Raw genomic sequence first — 21,685 nt, forward strand, 5'->3', positions numbered from 1 at the left:
CAATAATCTGAGAAGATCTGCACATCAGTTGAGAGGTATTATCCAATAGCTCATTGACATGACTTCTGTTTCACGAAGATGTAATCAATCTCTTCCAATATGGTCTGTGCAAAGAATAAAAGTCAGAAAAGTATCTTCAACAGCGACCTTGCTAAAAGAGGATATATATTAGTTAGAGGGGGGGGGGGAAAGAAAAAAAAAAAGAAGTCCACAAACCTCTGGCATAAAGAAGTAGACAAAAGGAATGCTAACCGCAATCATAGCGCAGAACAAGATATATATCTTTCAATGGGTGTTTGCAATAGCCGGAGGAGCCATCTAGTAAATCAAAGCTACTTGAATATTGGCTTGGAAAAAGGGTTCTCAGTCTTTCAAAAACCACTAGCGTGCCGTAATCATCTGAATTTCGTATTCTACTACCTTTTCTCTTTTGGCAACTGACTGAATAGCTCTAGGGCATGGCTGAAATTTCACCTAGAATCAGTTTTCACCGTAAAGTCTCCATTTTTGAGCAAGGGGGCTGGCCAACATTCTCGAACTGGGAATGTGAGTCTCTTTCGATCACAGCCCCAGTGTTATCATGCATCGACAGTGTCGTGATGGGAACACTTAATCCCTTCCTTGCCCACTAAACAATTGGCAAACGAACCACCACGATTTATATCACCTCGTCCCCCTTTCTCAAGCCCAATACCTCCTGCGAATACAGTGAAAAAACAAAATAGCCATTCTCCGAATGCGGCAGCGGTACCTCCAACGTGGCGGAACTGCAGTGGCGCTATCTAGTAGGACGTGAGGATTTGAAATACCAATCTTGAAGTACAGAGGCAATAAACCAGCTTACCTCAGGCCCGTACAACCAACAAACACCAATCCATCCATAGCCAAAAATGAGATTATAGATAACAATGACTGCAACTGCTACCCACTGTTTTGCCAGTGTGGGCTCTGGGGATCCAATCATTGTGACAAGTACTGTAAGGCAGATTGTGAGAGCCGCAGCTAAGTACATCATTATCCTTCTCCGTCCGAACCTCTCAATGGTAAAAGGAAGAAGGAAAGACCCCATCGCAAAGGTGGTGTTCATCACCGCGGCGAGAAGCTGGCACATTGTGAAAGAAAGGCCAATCTGTGAGAAAATCGTGACACTAGTAAACAGCGATGTTGATTCCTGGGATGAATGTTTAAGACGGGGAGAGAGAGTCTGTAAGAAGGAGATCTGCTTACCCATCATTTGTTGTACGGACAGGGTCAAAAAGGCAACACGAATTCGACGTCCCACTCGCAGGTCAGTTCGGTCCCACAAGAGATCAAGTACGTTCAATCTTTTGGTCTGCTCAGCCTCATGTTCAAGGGACGAAAGAACCGACTGCCGCATCTCTTGAACAGCAGGGTCCGATACCGCTCGATCATGTAGACGCGATAGAATCTCGTCCCCTTCTTGGAAGCGACCGCGAATATAATACCACCGAGGAGTGCCAGGCAGCAAGAACATACCTACACCTGAAACGACAGCTAGTCCGGCTTGAAACGCCATGGGAAAGCGCTATGCATGATCAGAGTCTGGTCACTTGGAAACCATTTCGAGTAGCATCTTCTCACCCATGAGATCTGATTATTGAGTCGCGTAAAGCCAAAATCGACCCAGTACGCGAATGCACAGCCACTGACTAGGAATATGCATTGGAAAGCCACCTCAGGGCCACGTTCCTTTTCGGTGAGACTCATCTCGGCCTGTATTGTGGAATCAGTTAGTTCAGAACGTCGCCCAAGACTATACAGCCCCGTCGCCCCAAGGGCATGCCAAGCCACGAGACTGCCAGAGCGCACACGGTGGCAGCCAATGTATAACTAGATGCCACCATGGGAATGATGTAAGAGCCAGTTGAATTCTGGAATTATCAGCCTGCGAAAAATCCAACCGACTGGATCGCTACATACTCCGAGTGCTTCATGGAAAGGGCGTGTTTCCTGAACACCTCCCAGAACACCAGCATCATAGCTGTCGCACTCAGTCTTCGACCACTGAAACTTTGGTTCGTGACCCAGACTTCACTCACCCAGATAATCCGAAGGCCTGTGCAGTGGTCAGTTCCAATATTCTTATGATAGTATGGGGTTGTAGACACACACCAAGCAACAGCAAAGGCGCATGACACGATAAAGCGCTTTCTCTTTCAAGTTCTTCATAATGGACGGTCACCTTTTTTGTTCTTGCCGCTGGAAATAGGAGAAATACTAGACCTAGTATGGGGTATATAGAGCCGTTTGAGTTCATTTCTTTTATAGTAGACTTTTTTCTACCTTGAGGTGGCTTGGTAAAAGCCTGCCACATGCCCATAGATGCTAGTCCGGGCACTCCGGGGTAATCATGGGGTAGATCGACCACCAAAAAAAATTTTCTTTTTCTGACAGACTGAGACCATCAATCCCGGTAAGTGAACTCTATTATTTTTTTGCTAAAATCTTACGCGAGTCATGACATTCTAGGATCAGGTCCAGTTGGGATTCTCAACTCTCCACCGGGTTTGCAATTCCGCGGATTTTGAATACAAGCCACTTCATGAACGCCTTCCCGGCTCACTCACTTCTCAGGCCTGCGGTATCCTGCCTTTCGGGATTGCGCTTTCGAACACTTTCCCCTAGGCTTGTTCATGTCTGTTCCGCGTGATCAGCGATTCCGTCGGTTTTCGGCTCATACCCAGTGGACCGACGTAGTGTGACAGTGATATAAATGTAAATATGCAATGACATGTTCGTAGTATTTTTTCGCTTCTCTTCGTTCAAACTATTTGTTGAAATTTCCAGAGACTGCATCTTTCTGCTTCTTGTTCACGATGCTGAGTCAAGAGATTATCGTTATCGGTGCCGGGCCGTCAGGCATCGCCCTTGCGCACACCTTGAAGCACAAATTGGGCTTCGACGATTTTACAGTGAGTAATGAACAAACCAAGCTCACAGAATCCAGCCCTTAACGTGGTGACCATATAGTTCTACGACAAGCTTGACGGGCCTGGCGGCACGTGGCGACAGAACACATATCCGGGAGTGTGCGTAACCCTAGTCCGAATGACAGAGGCAGCGCTAATTAGTATTCCACGGGTAGGGGATGTGATGTGCCGACAATACTCTATTCATTTTCATTCAACCAGAATCCAAATTGGTCGAAGGAGCTATGCGAGGGACCCGAGATCCTTGAATGTACGTTATAAACGGTCAAATCAACATGTCCCATTATTTTGCACTGATAAATAACACATGACGCAGACATGGAAGCAACGGTGGACAAATTTGATCTCCGAAAGCACATGGAGTTTGGGATCGAATGTATTTCCGCGTCCTGGAATGACGGGGGGTTTTGGGAGGTTCGTCTTCTTGATTGTCAGACACACATCGAATACACCAGAACCGCAACCATCTTTATCTCCGCCGTAGGCGGTATCTCAAAGCCACGAGACACTCGATTCTCCGGTATGGAGAAATTCAGCGGCGAAATCTTCCACACCGCGCGGTGGAACCATCAATTTGACTACCGCAGGAAACGCCTCGCAGTGATTGGAAACGGATGCTCTGCAGCCCAGGTGGTCCCTGCCATTGCTCAAGATGCCGCAATGGTAAAGCAATACGCAAGAAGTGCGCAGTGGTATCACGAGAGGCCAAACCGTAGCTTCACAGCTTTCGAAAAATGGTGCCTCCGTAACATCCCCTTCTGGGAGCGCTACCTTCGTCTGCAGCTTTTCCTTGCCAGTGACAAACTCGTGGCCACTTATCTACCTGGACCGGCGGCTGAGAAGTTGCGCGCGAAAGCTGAGAGCAGAGCACGCCAGTACATCTATCAGACTGCGCCCAAGGAGTACCACAAGTCTCTTGTTCCGAACTTTCCCTTAGGTGAGTCTAATACTGCTTTCCCATTCAAAGTCCACAAACTGTGCTGACGCCACCCCCACCCAAAAAAAAAAGGCTGCAAGCGACGGATCTTCGACCCGAATTATCTGGATAGTCTCCATCGCAGTAATGTGGAATTGGCTCCCGTTGGAATCGATCAAATCGACGAGACTGGTATCACCGGTACAGATGGCGTCCGGACTGAATTCGATGCGATTGTTTTGGCAACGGGCTTTGATGTCCAGCAGTTTATCGTCCCAATGGAGTTGTACGGCAAAAATGGCAAGAGCCTGTCACAGCAGTGGTTGGAGTCTCGTGGGGCACAGGCCTATATGGGTGTCTACGTGCACAATTTCCCAAACCTTGGCCTTTTGTATGTTTTGCTGAATATTACCTTGATTGCTTCCTCGATCAGAGAGTGCATACTGACTCTATGGTACATAGATTCGGTCCTAACACCTTCCCTGCACACAACTCCGTGCTCTTTGCTTCCGAGGTACAGGTGGAATTTTTGGCTCGAACGTTGATTGCGCCGATTATTGATCGCCGGATATCCTCACTAGAAGTGAAGCGTACCGCAGAATACCAATGGGTAAACGCATTGCAGACTGAACTCAAAGGCAGTGTGTTTGAAGCTGGATGCTCAAACTGGTATATCAACAAGCATGGGCGCAACTCAGCGTCGTGGCCAGGCTATGCCTCGACTTACTGGAAGAAAGCATTGAGACCCCATGTTGGCGTGTTCAAAGAGATGCCTGGGTCGAGATTGTGGTTTGTCAACACGCTGTGGCGGTGGTTCCGAACTACAAAGGAGACATATGGCTTCCTGTTTCTTGCTCTCATGGGTCTGGCGTGGCACCAAAAAGGAGCATTGCCTCACCAAATGCCGCAATATTTCCAGGGTCTTCTGTCTCTTGTACGATAGAAGACTCTTGTTATTACAAATTGTGTAACTATGCTGGATAGAAACTGCTTCTCCGGGCTCTACGCCTCTGGGCCTATGGGAATGTAGATAAAATGGATCTTACTACATATATGCTATCGATCTCGTATATTTCACTGCTTGCGCCTTGAATGAAATTGACTTAAAAAGCGAATTGTATAATTTCAAATTGGCAATGCTGCTCCAAAGCACATTTATTGATGTCATTTCCGACCGATACTTTTGAAATATTCCACGATTTCGACTTCTCTCCACTAGAATCCAGCCAGTAGAACCGATCTCATCTTTTGGACCCCTGGCTGTGCAAGAATAATAAACCGCAGCTTCCAATCGGCAGGTACGAGAATCGCTGATTGGCACCTTGAGCCTTCCCTCGAGGCGGAATCAAGGACAGCCCAGTTATGGAAAATCCGTGGAATTGTAAACCCGTTTGCAACGCCCGATAACGCGTATCGGGGCGAGAAATGAACCCGAAATTCTATTTCTGGGGCATATCACTGCACAATTCCGGGGAATCTCCAGGGCACCATTTCCCACTCCCTTTTGATTGCGGGGTAAAACTGTCTTCTGGCGTCGCTACAGTAAACATCTAGAAGACCTGTACAGGCATTTCATCCTCGAATATCAACATTCAGATATCATCCATCACCTCTTACCGTTGTTGTCTAATGTCACAAGCCTTCGCCAAAATTTTCCAGAATGCCGAAATCCCGCATTGCTCTCCGTCCCTCAAGATTCGTCCCTTTGCGGGGCGCTCTCTCCATGAATCGGCAACCCAATATCTCTAGCCACTTCTGGACTAGGTCTAGGAGAACCACGAAACGTAGTTTTGGAACAAGCCCATTTGGCTCAACCGAAGCCTCAAATACGGCCCGGGAATTCATAGCTTCTAAGTTGTCCCTAGATGGCAAAGTTACTGTTATCACAGGTATCTACCATGCCCAATTACATGAATGAAAACATGCTGACTGTTCCCACGCTAGGGGGCTCGAGAGGAATTGGATTGATCCTGGCCAAGACGGCCGCAGCACTAGGTAGTGGTATAACTATACTAGATGCTCAAGAGCCAGACACGAGTCTCGCTCAGCTGGAGAGAGACTATGGCTCTCGATTCGTCTTTCACCGGTAAGCAAGTTCGCACAACGACAGCATAATGAGCCGACACTCATGACTTTAATTACAGGATGGATGTGACTTCAAAAGAGGGGATGGAGGTTGCTTTTGACAGAGTGGCTCAGGACATGGGCAAGCTCGATAATTGGCGAGTTAGGATTCTTCTTTAGGTCTCGTGTAAGACTGCAAAACTAACAGGGTTTCGTGATAGTATCACCTGCGCCGGGATTGCTCTTGACAAGCCATTTCTCGAACATACATGGGAAGAGTCTCGTCGCATTCTTGACATCAATGTAAGTACACTCTCGGTGCCACTCTTTATCAATAAATTGTACTTTTCCTGACATGCATGGCAGGTCCTTGGGTCTTTTTTCTCGGCCCAGCTTGCCGCGAAACAAATGATCAAGCAAGGTAACGGCGGATCTATTGTTATGATTGCCTCTATTGCGGCTCACTGTGCCATACCTGCACAAAAAGTATCAATCTACGGCGCCTCGAAGGGTGCCATCAAGCTTCTAGGAAAGACCCTTGCGGTAGAGATGGCTCCATACAATGTGCGCGTCAATACTATTTCTCCTGGATTTATCGCGACCAAGATGTCGGCGCAGTTTGCGGACATTCAGGAAGTGTTTAACAGCACACCTCCTTTGAAACGCATTGGACAACCCGAAGACCTTGCGCTCGCGACGGCGTATCTGCTAGGCGAAGGAGCATCGTATACAACAGGGGCAGATATTGCTGTGACCGGAGGGTTGCACAACGGGCGCATCGAGTTTTAGGACACCTTGAATCTCTAAAAAGACCTGTATGACATTGTCTGAGCTGCACTGGCCAGAAGAGCTGGAGAAAGAATACTTGGCTTCTGTAGCAAGGAGTGCGGGTATACGGGGGACACTTTGAGGCCCTAAAGCATCAATAGGTTTATACCTTAGGTCGCCAGCACTCTGTTTATTACGTTCCTCTCGAGCCAAACAGTTAGCATGCGCCTCTTTCTCCATATCAAATCTATCTCTGCCTTTTTTCCTACTGGAACTTTTGGGTCACCTTCTCATCACAATCAGGGCGTGGCATTTTTTAACCTGGATAACTAAGACTAATATTCCTGAGATGCACCTTTCACAGCTTAGAGGGCCTCTCTGGGTCTTCAACCTCCCCCAACCTGCGCCGGAGTATCTTGCCGGACAAGTTACGAGGAATCTCACCAATGAACTTGACGCCACCCCGCAGTTGCTTATGTGAAGCCAACTTGTTGTGAACATGCTCCTTGACCTCTTCCTCGGTTATCGGGCTATGTCCCGGCTTGCGGACAACAAATGCGCGTGGGATCTCATTACCGGGAATGCGGGGATCAGGTATTCCAATCACCCCGGCATCGAGGATCTTGTCATGTCCCACGAGGACCGCCTCAATCTCGGCTGGTGCCACCTGCAAGCCTTTATATTTGATTAATTCCTGTGGTAAAGTCAGCCATGAAGTACCTGAATTGCAATAAGGCTCAATGACCAACCTTCTTCCGATCGACGATATAAAACTTCCCATCCCTGCGCACACCAATGTCCCCGGTTCGAAACCACCCATCATCAGTAAAGGCCTCCGCCGTGGCCTTTGGATTCTGCCAGTACCCCATGGTCACGTTGGGACCGCGCACCAGAATCTCGCCCGCATGGCCATCTCGGACAGGGGCTCCGGCATCGTCGACAATCTTTAGGCGTGTGTTTGGTAACAGCTGACTGATGCTCGCTGTGTTGTCCTCGCGGTCCCAAGGAAGCCAAGTGACCGCGCCTGTGGTTTCCGTCAATCCCCATGCCTGGCTAATCTTGCACTTGAGCTTCGTCTCGGCCAGTTTCTGCAAATCGGGGCCCATTGGCGCAGCGCCTGACTGGGCATGCTCAAGACTGTGAAACTCGACGGAAACAGAAAGGCTTTTGGCAATGCGCAGGTAGATGGACGGCACAGTGGAAATGAATGTGGGCCGGTGCTTCCTTGCTGCCTGAACGAAGTCCTCGAAGACATAATTGGACATCCAGAAAACCGTTCCGCCGGTCATGGTAGCATTGATAAAATAGCCCTGGAGCCCTGAAATATGGGCAGTTGGGAGGTGCGCAATCGTGCGGTATTCATAGTCAACCTGATTTTGTCGTCCTGTACGATCGAGATACGTCCCAATGGCTGTCTGAGTGATCACGGCCTCTGCCACAAAATTCTTATGCGAGAGGCATACGCCTTTGGGGACTCCCGTGGTGCCGCTGGAAAAGAGTAAGGCAACTACCCGAGTCTCTAGGATCTTCTCATCGGTGATTTTCTCCCAGGAGAGCTCCTTTTTTCCCCCCAGATAGTTCCGACTCCGATCCACAGACGGGGTCAAGGCCCTCTCCAGACCCATACGGTGGAGCACCAAGACCCTTTCCGGCGCAATGTGGGCTATCTGTGACGCTTCGAGAGCGGTACCAGCCATATCTTCGCTTGCGATGATGAGATGGCTTTTACTTTGCTGGAGTTGATGTGCTAGCTCCGACACCGTCAATGATGTTGACGCTGCAGAATAGATACCTCCGCTTCCGATGATTGCAAAGAACAAGGATGGTCCTAGAATATGGTTTGAGCAAATGAAAGTCACTACATCCTTGCCCGCACCGAAAGCCCCAATTCCAACCTCAATTCTTAGGACATAAGCTAGTCGACGGATAAGGGTAGCAGTTTCGATCTTCGTGAGACAATTCGTCTCATTTCGTGCTTCTGCGTGTATCACCGTTTCATCCTTTGCCCATGAGTAGGAGGACTCTGTATCAATCAGTCATTGTGTTTAAAAATGCACAAGAGAGTAAACGTACCAAATAATAGGGTTAAAAGGTCCAGCGATGGAATATTCGTGTCGATTTCGGGGAGGTAATGCATGATGGTGGTGAGAAGCGACTTCGAGTTCACGATGATGAATTGTAGCAATCTACCAGGCTATTGTCATACTACCGTCCAAGTCCAATGTTGGTTGTTTTTATTCACTCGACACGGTCGGCTAATGAACCGGCTGACCACTCTGGAATTTGGACAGCCTTCAGTTCCGAGGCTAACGGCGAGCCTTCTGCGGGAACAGTTTGTCCAGATCGGCCGTCTACGCTAGCAGGGATCTCAGCAAATGAGAGGATCTCCATAAGACTAGAAAAGAAATGTGACCTAGACAGAAGTCAGACCTCATCCAAAACCATCGTCATGTTCGCTGAACACGAGTTGCCTCCACTGGAAGTGTCCTGGTTACAGCGCGATGTGCTTCTGTTCGCGAACAGTATCGGTGTCACTGCCAAAGAACTTCATTTCCTTCACGTGAGTTTGCTCTTTGCTTAAGTGCAGGCACTGGCTCATTTTAATGGCTTTTCTCCCCAGGAACTCCATCCCCGGTTCATGGTGTTTCCGACTTACCCTCTGATCTTGCGTACGTATTACCTAGCACGAGAGGTCGAACTACATGCGAGACCTACTATTTACTGACATTCCTAGCATTTAACCTTACCGACCAAGAGGTTATTGAGTTTTATTGCCGCAACGCTTCCAACACCATTCCAGGAGCTCCAGCTCTAGATCTCCGTTATGCTGTTGACGGCCAACGAGAACTCACGATTCACCGTCCACTTCCTATAGCAAGCATAGGAGCAAGATTCGAGTTAAGAAATAAGGTCATTGGCATCTACGACAAGGGTAAAGCCGGCAGCGCCTTTGAGACAGAGCAGCAAATTGTCAACACCGGAACAGATGAAGTATATACAACGACGCGCACTGTGAGCTTCGTCCCGAAACAGGGAAATTGGGGAGGTCCACGAGGTAAATCTCCTATTTTATCGGCAGCACAGAGGAAGAAAATGAAAGCACTAATTTAAACGTGATCCATATTCAAAGCCCCAAATCGCCTACCTATCCCTCTCCCAACTGCGCACCAGATGCAACCCATGAAGTGCAGATTACAGACAATACGATCTTTCTATACCGGTGAATTATCCCTTCAATTCTAAATTCGAGTTTAACAAGGCCTCTAACGCTGTCCAGTCTCAATGGTGACTACAACCCGCTTCATGCTGTTCCGGAACCAGGGCTGGAGATGGGGATGGGTGGTGTCATCATTCACGGTCTTTTCACGTATAGTTCCACATGCCATGGGGTTTTGCAAAAAATTTACGATTATGATGCGACCCAGCTCAAAAAGTTCCAGGCAAGATTTGCCTCCCTTGTCAGGCCAGGTCACAAGTTGATCACGAAAATATGGCGCATGGGGATAACCGAAGGGCTGGAAGAAGTGCGATTTACCACCACAAATCAGAACGAGAAGATGGTCCCGAGTAATAGCAGGGCTCTCTTTTTGCCCAAGCGCCCCATTTCAAATCTTTGACTTGCATAATCTTGATGAGTTGAACAAGTTTGTGCGGCAAACGACCCTCCGATTGTGGCTACCCGAAAGCTTCGAATAGGTTAGTTAACTAACTAACTAGGTTTTGGGATTCCCAGGCCGAATAGAAGTGTTATTGAGTGCAGAGGCCCTTGCAGCTGCACGAGCCCTTCCTCCTGGACTGACAATCTGGTCAGATGGCTCGAGGTTAGACAATGGCAGATGCGGAGCAGGAATTGCATGGCAAGAACTGGGAGGAGCTTGGAAGACCCGAGGGTTCCCATTGGGCAAAGGATACGAGGTCTTTGATGCGGAACTTCTTGGAGTCATCCAAGCGCTCCAAGTAGCATGGAAGACAGGAGGTTGGAGACCAATCACCGTTCTGCTGGACTCCCAGGCCGCCATTGCAAGGCTGCAACATACCCATCCTGGGCCAGGCCAAGCTCTAGCAATTCAAGCACACACCATAGCCAAAAAACTACAAGCCCAAGATCGCCAACCCACCATACAATGGGTTCCGGGACACGCGGGGGTAGAAGGAAATGAGAGAGCCGACCAGGCAGCAAAGCAGGCGGCTAATAAGCCTCCAGGAAGGGGCTCAAAAGAGATCTCTCTCACTTTTGCCCAGAGAGCCCGGACAGAGGCCATGACAGTACAAAAGCAGAGATGGCTTGCCAGGAAACTCAGCCAACAATCCCAATGGTACAGGCCACAGAGAAACTGGCAGCTCAACCCCCTGGTTGCAGTGGCTCCAAAACACCTGGCAAGCCGCTACTTTCAACTGAAGTCAGGGCATGCAGCCACTGGAACATATCTACACCAGATTCAGGCTTGAGAAGATGCAACCTGCCAAGGATGTGGTTCCTCTAAAGAGACAGTACACCATCTTCTCTTTGAGTGCAGGCAATGGCAACACCAGTGAAACAGGCTCTACAAGGACCTGGAGACAGATGGAGTTATGAGACCCACTACAGCAGAAGAATATCCACAAGGACAACTCCTAGGGGAGCCCAAAGCAACTAGGGCACTGCTACAATTCTTAGCCAGCACCAGCGTAGCTCTACCTCAGGGATATCTACAATGGGCGGTGGAAAGAGCCCGGAAAGATGAGGAATGGGGACTGGAAACATTGGAGGAAGCAAGTAGGCGAGGAGAAGGATAACAGGGAGGGTAGCCTAAGCTGAATCTCAGCTTAGACCACACCCACCCTACTCAGAAACACAAGGAGAGCACTCTGCTCGAAAGCCCTGCGCATACAGGCGGCCTGGGGCGAGGAAAAGGATTAGAAAGATTATAGAAGGAGGTGCTGCCTCAGGAACTTATAGGGACAAAAGACTGTAGAATAGCTTCTGGCCTCGAGTCCATGAATCATGGTCTATCATAGCTCTAGGGCTCGGTATAGACAATAAACTTGATTAAATAATAATAGTTAATAGGGTTTGGGAGTTGATGCCTTGCTTTCCAGGTCTCCGTTTGCTGTTTGTTGTTTCTTTGTCCGCTGGGCCTATTAAAGCCCAGCAGCTTGCTCAGCGTAGTTGGAGAATTCAACTTCCTTCTCTATCTCTAATGTCACAAATAATTACTTAATATTTGCCAATATTTGCGCATAGAGATAGACACGTCAACACGCAGTAATGTGACAAGAGATATTACGACAGGAGTGGAGAGGGAAAAACATCCATTCGTGGTGACAACAAGAGAGATCTATCAAACTACGAAGTCCTGAAGAGACACGGGGCCTGGGGCCGCCAACGAAACACAATTTTTATCAGATATTGGAAGCGAATTTTGAGATCCTGCCTTTTTTTTTTTTTTTTTTTTTTTTCTTACTTTAACGAGTGATAATTCAAACCGAGGGCAATGGAAAGTTGTAAAGTAAACTATTTCTCAGTAGAGACAAAAAGAAACCATCGCATTATTTCTGGCCTCCAGAACCTGCCTCGAAAATGATCTTTTGGGCCCGCATATTACTGAAATCTTCATATCTGCATGAGTGTCAACCAGAAAGCTTAGAATAGCAGCACAATAGTCACCTACGCTTGGATAGCCTGCGAAAGTGGACGAATGTCTTCACACATGAAACTAATAGCCATCAGTATCAAAAGAACCTATCACGATGCGGGTTTAACTTACTTCAAATCATCTTGCTTTCTTTCGAAAAGCTTCATGGCCTCGTCAAAGATACCTAATCAGAGTTAGCTAAGGAGTACCATGAGATCAAGCCGGCGTGGGCATACTCCGAACAGGGCATCGACCCATCTGCAGGCGAAGGTTTTTTCCGTAGGCTTCGTTCCCTGTCCACGGAATTTCTTGATTGTGGACACCTACACTCGAAATCCGTCCCCAGGGTCGCAATAGATCGAAGCCCATCCTTAGTGCACTGCTATGTCCAACCACTTCGATAGCGATATCTGCCCCACGGCCGTCAGTAAGATTTTTCACCCTCTGCCGTAGCCCCTCTTCGTTGTCCTTAAAGTTCCACGGCTCGGCCCCTAGACTCTGTGCAAGTGCCAGTCGTGAGGGCACACTATCGATTGCAATCAGGCTCTTTGGCCGATACTCTAGTGCACTAATAAGTGCGCAGATACCCACAGGGCCGCAGCCAAAGAGGAGGACTGTGCTATCTCGAATCTCCCTAGGATCCAACTCCGAGAAAGCATTAAAAGCGGCAAAATAGCCGGTAGGAAAGATATCGGCCATAAGAACCAATTTCCTTTCGTCAATTGAAGGCGGAATTCGAAAGAGAGTTGAATCAGCTAGCGGAACACGCACGTATTCGGCTTGCCCACCATCGAGTGCACTGGTGCCAAACAACATGCCGTGAGTACACCGAGAAGAAAAGCCATATTCACAGTAAAAGCATTTCCCACAGCTCACGGTGAAGGGCGATATTACTCGGTCCATCTTTTTGAATTGTCGTATGTCAGATCCGACCTCTATGACTTCTCCTGAGAATTCATGGCCCATGATAAACCCTGTACCAGAAGCTTGATGGCCCCGGAAGACATGTAGTTCACTTTCTTAATGTTAGCGATTATATGCAAGTTTGAAAATGCCAACTTGAATTTCTTGCCTGCCACATAGCGCCGTGTATCGTACTTTCAGGACCACGTCTGTTGGATGTTGGATCTCCGGTAAGGGTCTTTTCTCGAGAGCAACCTGCACTGGACCCTTAAAAACCACGGCTTGCATGGTTGATTTTGTCAATTTTCTTTTTGCTGTAGGATGCGTTTGGAGGCTCGGTGACTTAATCACAATTGAGGCCCGTTTGTCATTTATGTTGCAAGGTTGTATTGGATTCAACGGGTATCACCGAAGGACCTCGGCAGATCTCGGATTTGTGTTAGCCCTAGTAGCCGTAAGCCCTTAGCATAGCTACTACGAAAGACTATTTGCAAATGTATTTGTGTTTTTTCGAGCTGCAGCTGGTTGCTCCTATTACCCTATGCAAGCTTTACCATATTGCCTGTCACATACCTCGGAACTTTTTGTCCATATGTATCGGATAATTCAAGCCTTGGCCGGCCGGGAATGTAATTCCGATTGCCTAATTTGAATACGATGGAGGCAGGTTATCTGAAGTACAAGTATGTTCTAATTTGCGTTACAAATTTCATTTATTATCGCTTCAAACCAAGATTCTTGAATATTGAACTATCTTTTCTCAATTATTCCACCCAGCGCCCATCATGGACAACGCTTGCTACCAACTTCCGGTTAAATTGGCAAATCCTTCTCTTTTTGACGGCAGGGGTTACTTTGCGGGAAAATGGAGGCACGATGCTTCGAACAAGACGTTTTCAGTCACTGAACCTTCCTCGGGTCAAGTTCTTGCTTTCTGTGCCGACTTTTCCCAACGAGATTTTGTGGAAGCCATTGAAAATGCCGATCATGGATTTCGAGAGTATTTCTCAGGGACTACTGCCAAGCAGAGAGGGTCGCTCCTTCGACAATGGTGCCAATTGATTTTGGAGAATACGGAAGATCGTAAGTCAGTATTGTCTCCTCCGCCAACTCTGTTAATTAACTATCGACAGTTGCAAAGATACTCTCCCTTGAAAACGGTAAAACTTTGACAGAATCAAAGGGCGAGATAGCCTATGCAGCAACCTTTGTATCATGGTTTGCCGAAGAATCAGTTCGATCATATGGGGATGTCATTCCTTCTTCATATCAAGATACAACCGTCTTAACTCTGAAAGAACCAGTTGGCGTATGCGGAATCATCACTCCATGGAACTTCCCAGCGGCGATGATCACCCGTAAGATTGCCCCTGCTTTTGCGGCAGGCTGTTCGGTCGTCATAAAGCCGCCAAGTGAGACCCCTTTCACTGCTATTGCCTTGGTCAAGCTTGCCTTGCAGGCCGGATTCCCCGCCGGGGTCGTACATATTGTACCTACCAAAGATCGTAACGCGTCTTTGGAGCTCGCCACGCATCCAAAGATCAAAAAGCTAAGCTTCACTGGATCTACAAATGTCGGAAAGATGCTCACGAAGCTCGCCGCCGATACAATGAAGCGAATCAGCATGGAACTCGGTGGGAATGCGCCGTTTATTGTGTTCGAGGATGCAGACCTCGAAAAAGCGGTGGAAGGAGCCTTGATCTGTAAATTTCGCTCTTCGGGTCAGACTTGCGTCTGCACAAACCGGCTATTTGTGCATCAGAATGTCCTGGAAGAGTTCACTAAAAGATCGATTCAACGAGTCCAGTCATTCAAATTAGGCCGTGGAATCGACGAAGGTGTCACCCACGGGCCTCTTGTCAATGCCGCTGCTGTGGAGAAAGTCAAAAGTCATGTGCAAGATGCAATCAAGAAGGGAGGTCAACTTCAGTGTGGTGGTGATGTACCCGCTGGTGGTTCCTCTGGGTACTTCTACCAACCAACCATCATCACCAACGCTAAAAAGGATATGCTTCTTGCAAACAATGAAACTTTCGGGCCCGTTGCTGCTATATTCTCATTCTCTTCCGAAGAAGAAGTCATTGCATTAGCGAACGACACCGAGGTTGGCCTGGCAGGGTACTTCTTTAGCGAGAACATCAACCGCGTTCTTCGCGTTGCACAACGACTTGAATGCGGCATGATTGGTGTTAATACGGGTTTAATCAGTGCAGCCGAGGCACCGTTTGGAGGCGTCAAAGAGAGTGGCATCGGGCGAGAGGGAAGCAAATATGGACTGGGTGAATACCAGAATATCAAAGCTGTGACGATTGGAACTTCCCAAAGTAAATAATTTCATTGTCGGATAAGTTGCTGCAATTTCCTATTCTAGGCATTTAGACCTAGGTAGCTCAAACTCTTGAATTCAAAGGGATTTTTCATGCGTGAGACAGCTACTACAACAAGAATTACCAGTCTTAAGTGACGAAACACACAGCTAAGTTGAAGGCCACAAATGAACAGTAGGTTATCTTCATACTAGAGGACATGGCTCAGGCTTGAGCGTGAACAGTCCTGAAACTGCAGTGGATAGTGGGTTTAGTGCACCTGCCGCTATGTACTGCCGGAGGTAGAAGCAACCTTTTTCAGCTAGTGATTTTCGAAATATACATGCACATTGTTTAGATTCCCCGGCTCGATATTCTGATGTTCTTCATGATGGTTCATCAAACGTCAGCTTGATGGATCTCGCGTCATGCATTCACGCATCTTTTCTTTCTTTCTCCGGTTTATCCTCGGCTCATTCATTTTGTCCAATCCCCTGTTTGTTTTTTTCGACTTTGGAGACCAACATACCTGCCAGAAACAATCTTGAATTGCATTTCTGCAAATAACGCGTCGAAGCTCGTGGCCCTATCATGCTAATTTCAGAACGACAACGTCGGGGAGCGGGGTTCCGGCCCCGGGGGGCTCGTTGGAGCGCTGAGGTCAGCAACCGGGGCCCCGCAGTCCTGGGCCCTTCGCCACCCCCGCGTCCTCCTTACCCTACTTTGACGATCCGCAATATCTGATTAATTCATATCATCACGCCCCAGCTTAGTGGTATAGACTTGACCATTTAGTCCAAACACGACGAACTTTGAAGGATCTTTTTCGACAAAGCTTGCACCGGGTATCGAATACCATGGTCGGGGCATCTCCTCGCAACGAGCCTGGCTCGGAAATACGATCACGAACAATGAAACATGTCACCCGTGCGTGCATTGGTTGTCAAAAGCGCAAGACAAAATGTGATGGCGTGAGGCCACAATGTGCGAATTGTGCGCTGTATAAGCAGGGGTGCACGTTTTCGCAAGAGATCGACAAGCGAAGGATGGCCTCAAAAGGGAAGATCTCAATGATGATTTCTTACATACAAGCACTTGAATCTCTGCTCTTAGGCCACCATATTGAGCTCCCGGCTAGCCGACCAAGTCAATTTCTACCTGCAGTGTCTAGCCCTTGTCCTTCGGCCAGGGATTCGCAACCTATCACGAGCGCTACAGCCCAGGACATCAGTGATCACACAGTGCCTTCAATCGAGCAGTGCATGTCCACTGCATCCGATGAGAATTCGCCGGATACGCAAGATCGATTGTCTCCTTCTGGCGAATCTTCCTACGATACGAACCTCATCTCAGATCGGATGGGTTCATTGCAGCTTGCGGAAGATGGTCAGCTGAGATTCTTCGGGCCCACCTCGAATCTTCACATCTTACATGTTGGACCCTTTCCGCTATTCAATTCAAACATTCGTTCTGTTCACTGGAACGAGAGTCTCATCCTGAAAGCAGCCGGTGTCGACCATCATGTGGAAGAAGAGCTCGAGGATCATCTAACCAAGCTATACTTTACCTGGGAGAATCCGAATATTCCCTTGGTAGATGAAAGAACATACTATCAGGAGAAGTCTCGATATCGGAGTCTCAATCAGCCTAGTCACCGATACTCAGAGGTCTTAAACAACGCAATGTGAGTAAGAAACACCCATGGCGAAAGACCTTTGAGAATGATTGACACAAATATGATCTAGATGTGCCGTTGGAGCTGCTCTGACCCCTCGCTTCTGTCCCAACCTCCCAGAATCACTGATTGACTTCTTTGCGGCAAGGTCCAAGGCCCTCTTGGAAGTCGAAATGGACTCACCGACTCTTAGTACCGTACAGTCTCTTGGAATTCTAAGTGGTGTGGAGGCCCTTCTCACCAGAGATGCTCGTGGTTGGCTGTACAGTGGTAAGCGTCGACTACAGAATGATTGGACTCGTTGCCATTTATCTAATGTTCTTCAATTTATAGGGATGGCCATGCGGCTTGCCACAGACCTGGGTCTTCATATCGATGCTGCTCCTTTTGCCGAGCGGGGTCTCATGGACCTCGACGAAGTTCGGCTCCGCAGTTCTACATTCTGGGGCACCTATACCCATGAAAGGTATACTGTCTTGATTTTCTGGATCATCAACTTCAAATACTGAAGCGGAATATAGAATGTGGAGCCTCTATGTGGGCCGGCCGGAGTCCATTGATCACTTAGATATCACTGTGCAGTTGCCATTTCCGGGAGACACCTGTATAGATGTGAGCAAGAAATGGGGCCCATATATCGACGAAGATCAACAAAGCACCGCTTGGGAAGCCCCGGCATTGCTCAATGAGGTTGCCCAAGGCACAGTTACCTTATGCACGAAGATGGCTTCCATAAGAAAGGCTCTGTTAGGAAATCCATGCCACATGCTTGATGCTTCCAAGGTCATTATTCGCTAATCAGCCGTTCAGATACGGTACTCCCAGAGGAAACACACTCGATCTCAAGGGGCGCTACGCATTTGCAGTCAAGGCTAGAGATGAGCTTGCTCTCTGGAAATCTGGATTGTCAGAAACCCTTCATGTCGATATGATGGATCTAGAATGCAAGCACCTCCCTCACGTTCTACAGCTACAGTATGTTCTCGAATTTCACCAAGTCACGCGATTGTATTAATATTGGAATAGCATGCAATTCCACGCCGTGAGAATCATCGTCGATCAACTTTTTGCATTTTTGCCGGCTGGCTCGGACGGTTTAACGACTCAAGACATGCAAAAGAGCCGCGAGTCCTGCCATGATGCGGCGTGGCATATCACGAAGCTTCTGCAGGCTAGTCGTCGACGTTTCTCGCTTCGCCGTGTCAATATTCAAGCTGTTCACCTCATATTCACGGCAATGTTGGTGCATGTACACAGCGCCTTCTTATCGCCTGATTATCAGATTCGGGATACAGCACGCAGACAGCTCGAAATCTGTTCGCAAGCATTGGGAGAAATTGGCCAGGCTTACAAAAATGCACTTCGAGTTTTGGAAGTCATTACTTCGATCAAATCCGACCTTCTTCGGCGCGAAAGGAACGTATTGACTAACGGTGCTACGATGATCGGTCAACCAGCTTCCATGAGTTCCATGATTTCACTTGGTCAAATTCCATCGACTATGTTCCTTGGGGATATGAGGGCGTCTCAATCATGCCAGACTAATTATTCAAATGATGGGTTATTGAATGGGTTCGATGTTGTGTCGGGGATTGATTTAGAGCAATGTGCCTCTTTGACTGGCCAAATGCCACTCTCCAACCTACCTTCATGGACACCCTTCACTGAAACATTTGCTCTTTCTAACCCGGGAGAAGGTTTTTCTTGAGACCCCTTCGGACCTTACGAGATGGACGTGCATTTTCATCGACCATTTCTCTCGGGTAGTGCTCAATTGCTCACGGTTCTTTCTTTTTTCTTTTTTTTTTTTAGACAAGACAGGAACATATAACATGGATAAGATACGTCGAGAAATCCATAAGATTTTATGTTTGAGTTTACCTAACGAATACCTAAATTAATAGAACGTAGTAGAGGTTGGACCCAAGCTTACAAAGTACCATGGTAACTCCAGATTATTGTTCATCGGTATTTTTACGTAGTCACGCGAAGACCCTAACTTTCTTCCTTGTTCGCAAATTCTCTTTGTCTAGCCTTACTCCTTAATTCCTTTACTCCATACAATATTGAGACATCATTTGAAAGAATTCCCAGTCATCCTGTTCCTTCTCAATTTGGGACTGGACTTCTGGTTCCTCGCCCGCCAAGCACGGCAAAGTTGAGAGAAATTCAGAATCCATGTTCCACTCCTGATATCCATGAGGCATCAGATTCACCGGAGAACTGAGAGTTACATCGGCTGCAAATTTATGACCTTGCACAGGTGATGCCTGCGACGAGCATAGGGCTGCCTCTTCAGGACTAGAAGCGCAAGACCCATAGTTTGAGTAGAATCCTGAGTTGCCTGGTCCCAGGGATATGAGGCCTTGCAACATGCTCCTTTCCGAGGGTGTCATCATAAAATGTGAGCAGAGGAGCTTCCTCATCTGTGGCGGGTTGAAATTATCAAGTGGTTGTGGGATGTTTGGTTCCGGGATTCTCTCTGGACTATCAGTACCCCGCGAATCACTCATCACTCGGTCATTATGTCCCAGTTCTTCATTATCGAGTGGGTATGTGAAGGCGAATTCCTTTGTCTGCATTGGGGTTGTCTTTTTCCGAACAGCGGCGTCCACAAAAGCAAGGGCTAGGTCGGCCGACGGATACGTTTCTCCAAGCTTTTTCAAAGCCTGTGCGCATGATTGGAAATTTAAAATGGCTGCCTGACGCGTCGAAGAAATTGTGGACGTTAGATCGCCGAGGTGTGTGATGATGGCGGTCTCGAGCATGGCAACTTGGCCATCCGGAAGCAAGGATTTTGGGCCTCGTAGTTTGAAATAGCTATATGTGTTTGTTATTGCGATAGCCGAAGAATGCACCCGCCGATTTGATAATTCCGCCAGCTCAGGAAGCTTGGGGCTAGTTGAGGTAAGCTGCGGCCTATGCAGGGCACTGCATGCGAGGCTGTAGATACCATTCAGCATTGCCCGAAAAAGAAGAACCACGTCGCCGTGTTTATTGATTTGGTGAAGCGGATCGGATGGGTGCCATCGCAGGAAATCCGGTAAAGAGTCATGCCATTCCTCAAGTTCGCTATCTCGAAGCAACACTTCCGCGCTCGTTGCAGTATCATATTTGGGAACCAGGAATTTTTTGGATGTGTTCTCTGGTCCCCTTTGCTCGTGAGAGACGGTGTACTGACAGTTTATGATGTGTGTGATGTATTTGCAGCATTGCACCAAGGCTATGCTAATCTGAGCTAACAGCCTGTGCATGGAAGGATCTCTGATAGCTGGGTGGCTTCCGTCGCTACCAAGGCAACATTTGGTCGATATTGGTCCTACTTCATAGTCCGAGGGTCTGAGCATCGGAGTCTGGAAATCGGCCTCATCGATGTGAAATGGGCGTCTCATGCTGATGGCAACCAACCGATCTCTGATGTAGCATGACCAGGAAATTCGTTCCCAAAGCCCTTGTTTCTGTTGTTTCAATTCGGTTTCCGAACTCGTCGGCTTCATCTCAATGGATCTCCAAATTGCCTTGGCTATACTAACAAAATACCAGGCATCACGACCGTCATCAGATTTGTCATCCCAGTACGTCATCAACAGGACCGTCTGTAAGATTGTCACACGGTCGTCCTCGCAGCCAAACGAATACAGCATCCTGAGTCGATCAAACCGTGTCTTACGTGCTTCTCTCCGATCTTTGAATCCCTCCAGTGCGAGGGACTCCTCTGTCTCGAATGCAGTAGCCGCGAACATGACAGCTTGAAACAAAAGGAAACTGATACCCGCGCCACCAGTATAGCTCTTATCAATGACCATCAAGAAATCCCCCAGGTTCAAAATTGGGAGTGCAGGGTGCACGAATTGAATGTAGCTCCTTAAGAGCTCGTCCCGGACTCTTGCATCGGGGATATCGAAAGCGCTTTCCTTGTGCAGGATATTGCAGTCTTTTCGTGTGATTGTGTGCGATAGGGAACTGGCATAGTCCGGCAGCCAAAGACGCCAATCCACTGGTCGTTTTTTCAACGGTAGTGCGTCATCCAAAGCTCCTGAAGATCTCTTGTCTGCTCGGCTCCAACTATTCGGGGTTTGGTCTGTTCAATTGTCAGTCGGGTTAATTTTCCTTTGGTTGATCTTGATCGGTCACCAGCACTTACCCACAGGCCCTATCAAGTGAAACATGTTAATATTGTCATTATCGCTCGGTGTCTCTTCCGCGTTTTGTTTTCCCGCTGTCTTGGCCAGCTTCCCCCTTCTATCAACGGGGAGAGAGCAAGGTATATCGTAGATCCGACAGGGGGTACAAGGGGAACCTCTTGTTGTCACGTCACATCTTACTTTTCGGCAGCGACAGCCAGAGCATGCTCTTGCGGATCGCTTCAGGACTATTCGCCTGGACGGCTTTATTTTGGACCCCATCATTACAAGGAGAGTACAAGAGGTATTTTGCAAGAGAGGCTTCTTCATCAACCGTCTTCGAAGAAAAAAGTCAACACTCGG

At 48.0% G+C, this 21,685-nt stretch overlaps 9 protein-coding genes across 9 annotated transcripts; 5 read left to right on the forward strand and 4 right to left on the reverse strand.

The window, feature by feature from the left end:
• Positions 1 to 50: 50 nt before the first annotated feature.
• ASPGLDRAFT_77824 (uncharacterized protein) lies at positions 51 to 2,190 on the reverse strand (the record flags this gene model as incomplete). Its single annotated transcript, XM_022549927.1, has 8 exons — positions 51 to 104; positions 217 to 247; positions 646 to 782; positions 845 to 1,546; positions 1,603 to 1,734; positions 1,776 to 1,892; positions 1,942 to 2,002; positions 2,132 to 2,190. 8 exons carry the CDS (start codon positions 2,188 to 2,190, stop codon positions 51 to 53), a joined length of 1,293 nt encoding a protein of 430 aa, XP_022395810.1.
• Positions 2,191 to 2,823: 633 nt separating this feature from the next.
• ASPGLDRAFT_77825 (flavin-containing monooxygenase) lies at positions 2,824 to 4,959 on the forward strand (the record flags this gene model as incomplete). The annotated part of the gene is made up of 7 exons (XM_022549928.1): positions 2,824 to 2,933; positions 2,992 to 3,050; positions 3,107 to 3,201; positions 3,268 to 3,888; positions 3,961 to 4,258; positions 4,330 to 4,618; positions 4,852 to 4,959. Exons 1-7 carry the CDS (start codon positions 2,838 to 2,840, stop codon positions 4,957 to 4,959), a joined length of 1,566 nt encoding a protein of 521 aa, XP_022395811.1. The 5' UTR covers positions 2,824 to 2,837.
• A 284-nt stretch (positions 4,960 to 5,243) lies between these two features.
• Positions 5,244 to 7,003, forward strand: ASPGLDRAFT_86083 (uncharacterized protein). The gene is made up of 5 exons (XM_022550365.1): positions 5,244 to 5,756; positions 5,812 to 5,953; positions 6,012 to 6,089; positions 6,153 to 6,234; positions 6,298 to 7,003. The coding sequence occupies exons 1-5, from the start codon at positions 5,528 to 5,530 to the stop codon at positions 6,718 to 6,720; spliced, it is 954 nt and encodes a 317-aa protein (XP_022395812.1). The 5' UTR covers positions 5,244 to 5,527; the 3' UTR covers positions 6,721 to 7,003.
• A 54-nt stretch (positions 7,004 to 7,057) lies between these two features.
• ASPGLDRAFT_40236 (uncharacterized protein) lies at positions 7,058 to 8,836 on the reverse strand (the record flags this gene model as incomplete). Its single annotated transcript, XM_022545194.1, has 3 exons — positions 7,058 to 7,393; positions 7,449 to 8,722; positions 8,773 to 8,836. 3 exons carry the CDS (start codon positions 8,834 to 8,836, stop codon positions 7,058 to 7,060), a joined length of 1,674 nt encoding a protein of 557 aa, XP_022395813.1.
• Positions 8,837 to 9,148: 312 nt separating this feature from the next.
• ASPGLDRAFT_137506 (uncharacterized protein) lies at positions 9,149 to 10,316 on the forward strand (the record flags this gene model as incomplete). The annotated part of the gene is made up of 5 exons (XM_022541536.1): positions 9,149 to 9,259; positions 9,320 to 9,368; positions 9,434 to 9,754; positions 9,790 to 9,919; positions 9,977 to 10,316. The coding sequence occupies 5 exons, from the start codon at positions 9,149 to 9,151 to the stop codon at positions 10,314 to 10,316; spliced, it is 951 nt and encodes a 316-aa protein (XP_022395814.1).
• Positions 10,317 to 12,148: 1,832 nt separating this feature from the next.
• ASPGLDRAFT_62080 (alcohol dehydrogenase family protein) lies at positions 12,149 to 13,558 on the reverse strand. Its single transcript, XM_022548508.1, has 5 exons — positions 13,387 to 13,558; positions 12,551 to 13,329; positions 12,447 to 12,498; positions 12,351 to 12,395; positions 12,149 to 12,298 (listed from the first exon to the last, which is right to left on the reverse strand). The coding sequence occupies exons 1-5, from the start codon at positions 13,503 to 13,505 to the stop codon at positions 12,229 to 12,231; spliced, it is 1,065 nt and encodes a 354-aa protein (XP_022395815.1). The 5' UTR covers positions 13,506 to 13,558; the 3' UTR covers positions 12,149 to 12,228.
• A 444-nt stretch (positions 13,559 to 14,002) lies between these two features.
• On the forward strand, positions 14,003 to 15,646 carry ASPGLDRAFT_159643 (NAD-dependent succinate-semialdehyde dehydrogenase; the record flags this gene model as incomplete). Its single annotated transcript, XM_022542442.1, has 2 exons — positions 14,003 to 14,300; positions 14,351 to 15,646. 2 exons carry the CDS (start codon positions 14,003 to 14,005, stop codon positions 15,547 to 15,549), a joined length of 1,497 nt encoding a protein of 498 aa, XP_022395816.1. The 3' UTR covers positions 15,550 to 15,646.
• Positions 15,647 to 16,380: 734 nt separating this feature from the next.
• Positions 16,381 to 18,906, forward strand: ASPGLDRAFT_30142 (uncharacterized protein; the record flags this gene model as incomplete). Its single annotated transcript, XM_022543915.1, has 6 exons — positions 16,381 to 17,207; positions 17,269 to 17,468; positions 17,532 to 17,664; positions 17,720 to 17,944; positions 17,982 to 18,173; positions 18,225 to 18,906. 6 exons carry the CDS (start codon positions 16,381 to 16,383, stop codon positions 18,904 to 18,906), a joined length of 2,259 nt encoding a protein of 752 aa, XP_022395817.1.
• An 889-nt stretch (positions 18,907 to 19,795) lies between these two features.
• Positions 19,796 to 21,175, reverse strand: ASPGLDRAFT_91601 (fungal specific transcription factor domain-containing protein; the record flags this gene model as incomplete). The annotated part of the gene is made up of 1 exon (XM_022550504.1): positions 19,796 to 21,175. A coding segment is annotated over one exon (1,380 nt), but the record flags the coding sequence as incomplete, so codon positions are not given.
• Positions 21,176 to 21,685: the final 510 nt, after the last annotated feature.

Source organism: Aspergillus glaucus, assembly GCF_001890805.1.
Source record: "Aspergillus glaucus CBS 516.65 unplaced genomic scaffold ASPGLscaffold_35, whole genome shotgun sequence".
NCBI classification, from domain to species: Eukaryota; Fungi; Ascomycota; class Eurotiomycetes; order Eurotiales; family Aspergillaceae; genus Aspergillus; species Aspergillus glaucus.

Excerpts from the sequence above, each read along its gene's own strand:
- ASPGLDRAFT_86083 (XM_022550365.1), top strand. The coding sequence starts at position 5,528 with ATGCCGAAATCCCGCATTGCTCTCCGTCCCTCAAGATTCGTCCCTTTG. Across the intron at positions 5,954-6,011 it reads TCTCGATTCGTCTTTCACCG|GATGGATGTGACTTCAAAAG; the intron begins GTAAGCAAGTTC and ends CTTTAATTACAG. Across the intron at positions 6,090-6,152 it reads ATGGGCAAGCTCGATAATTG|TATCACCTGCGCCGGGATTG; the intron begins GCGAGTTAGGAT and ends GTTTCGTGATAG.
- ASPGLDRAFT_62080 (XM_022548508.1), bottom strand. The coding sequence starts at position 13,505 with ATGCAAGCCGTGGTTTTTAAGGGTCCAGTGCAGGTTGCTCTCGAGAAA. Across the intron at positions 12,499-12,550 it reads GGGTCGATGCCCTGTTCGGA|GTATCTTTGACGAGGCCATG; the intron begins GTATGCCCACGC and ends AACTCTGATTAG. Across the intron at positions 12,299-12,350 it reads CTTTCGCAGGCTATCCAAGC|ATATGAAGATTTCAGTAATA; the intron begins GTAGGTGACTAT and ends ACACTCATGCAG.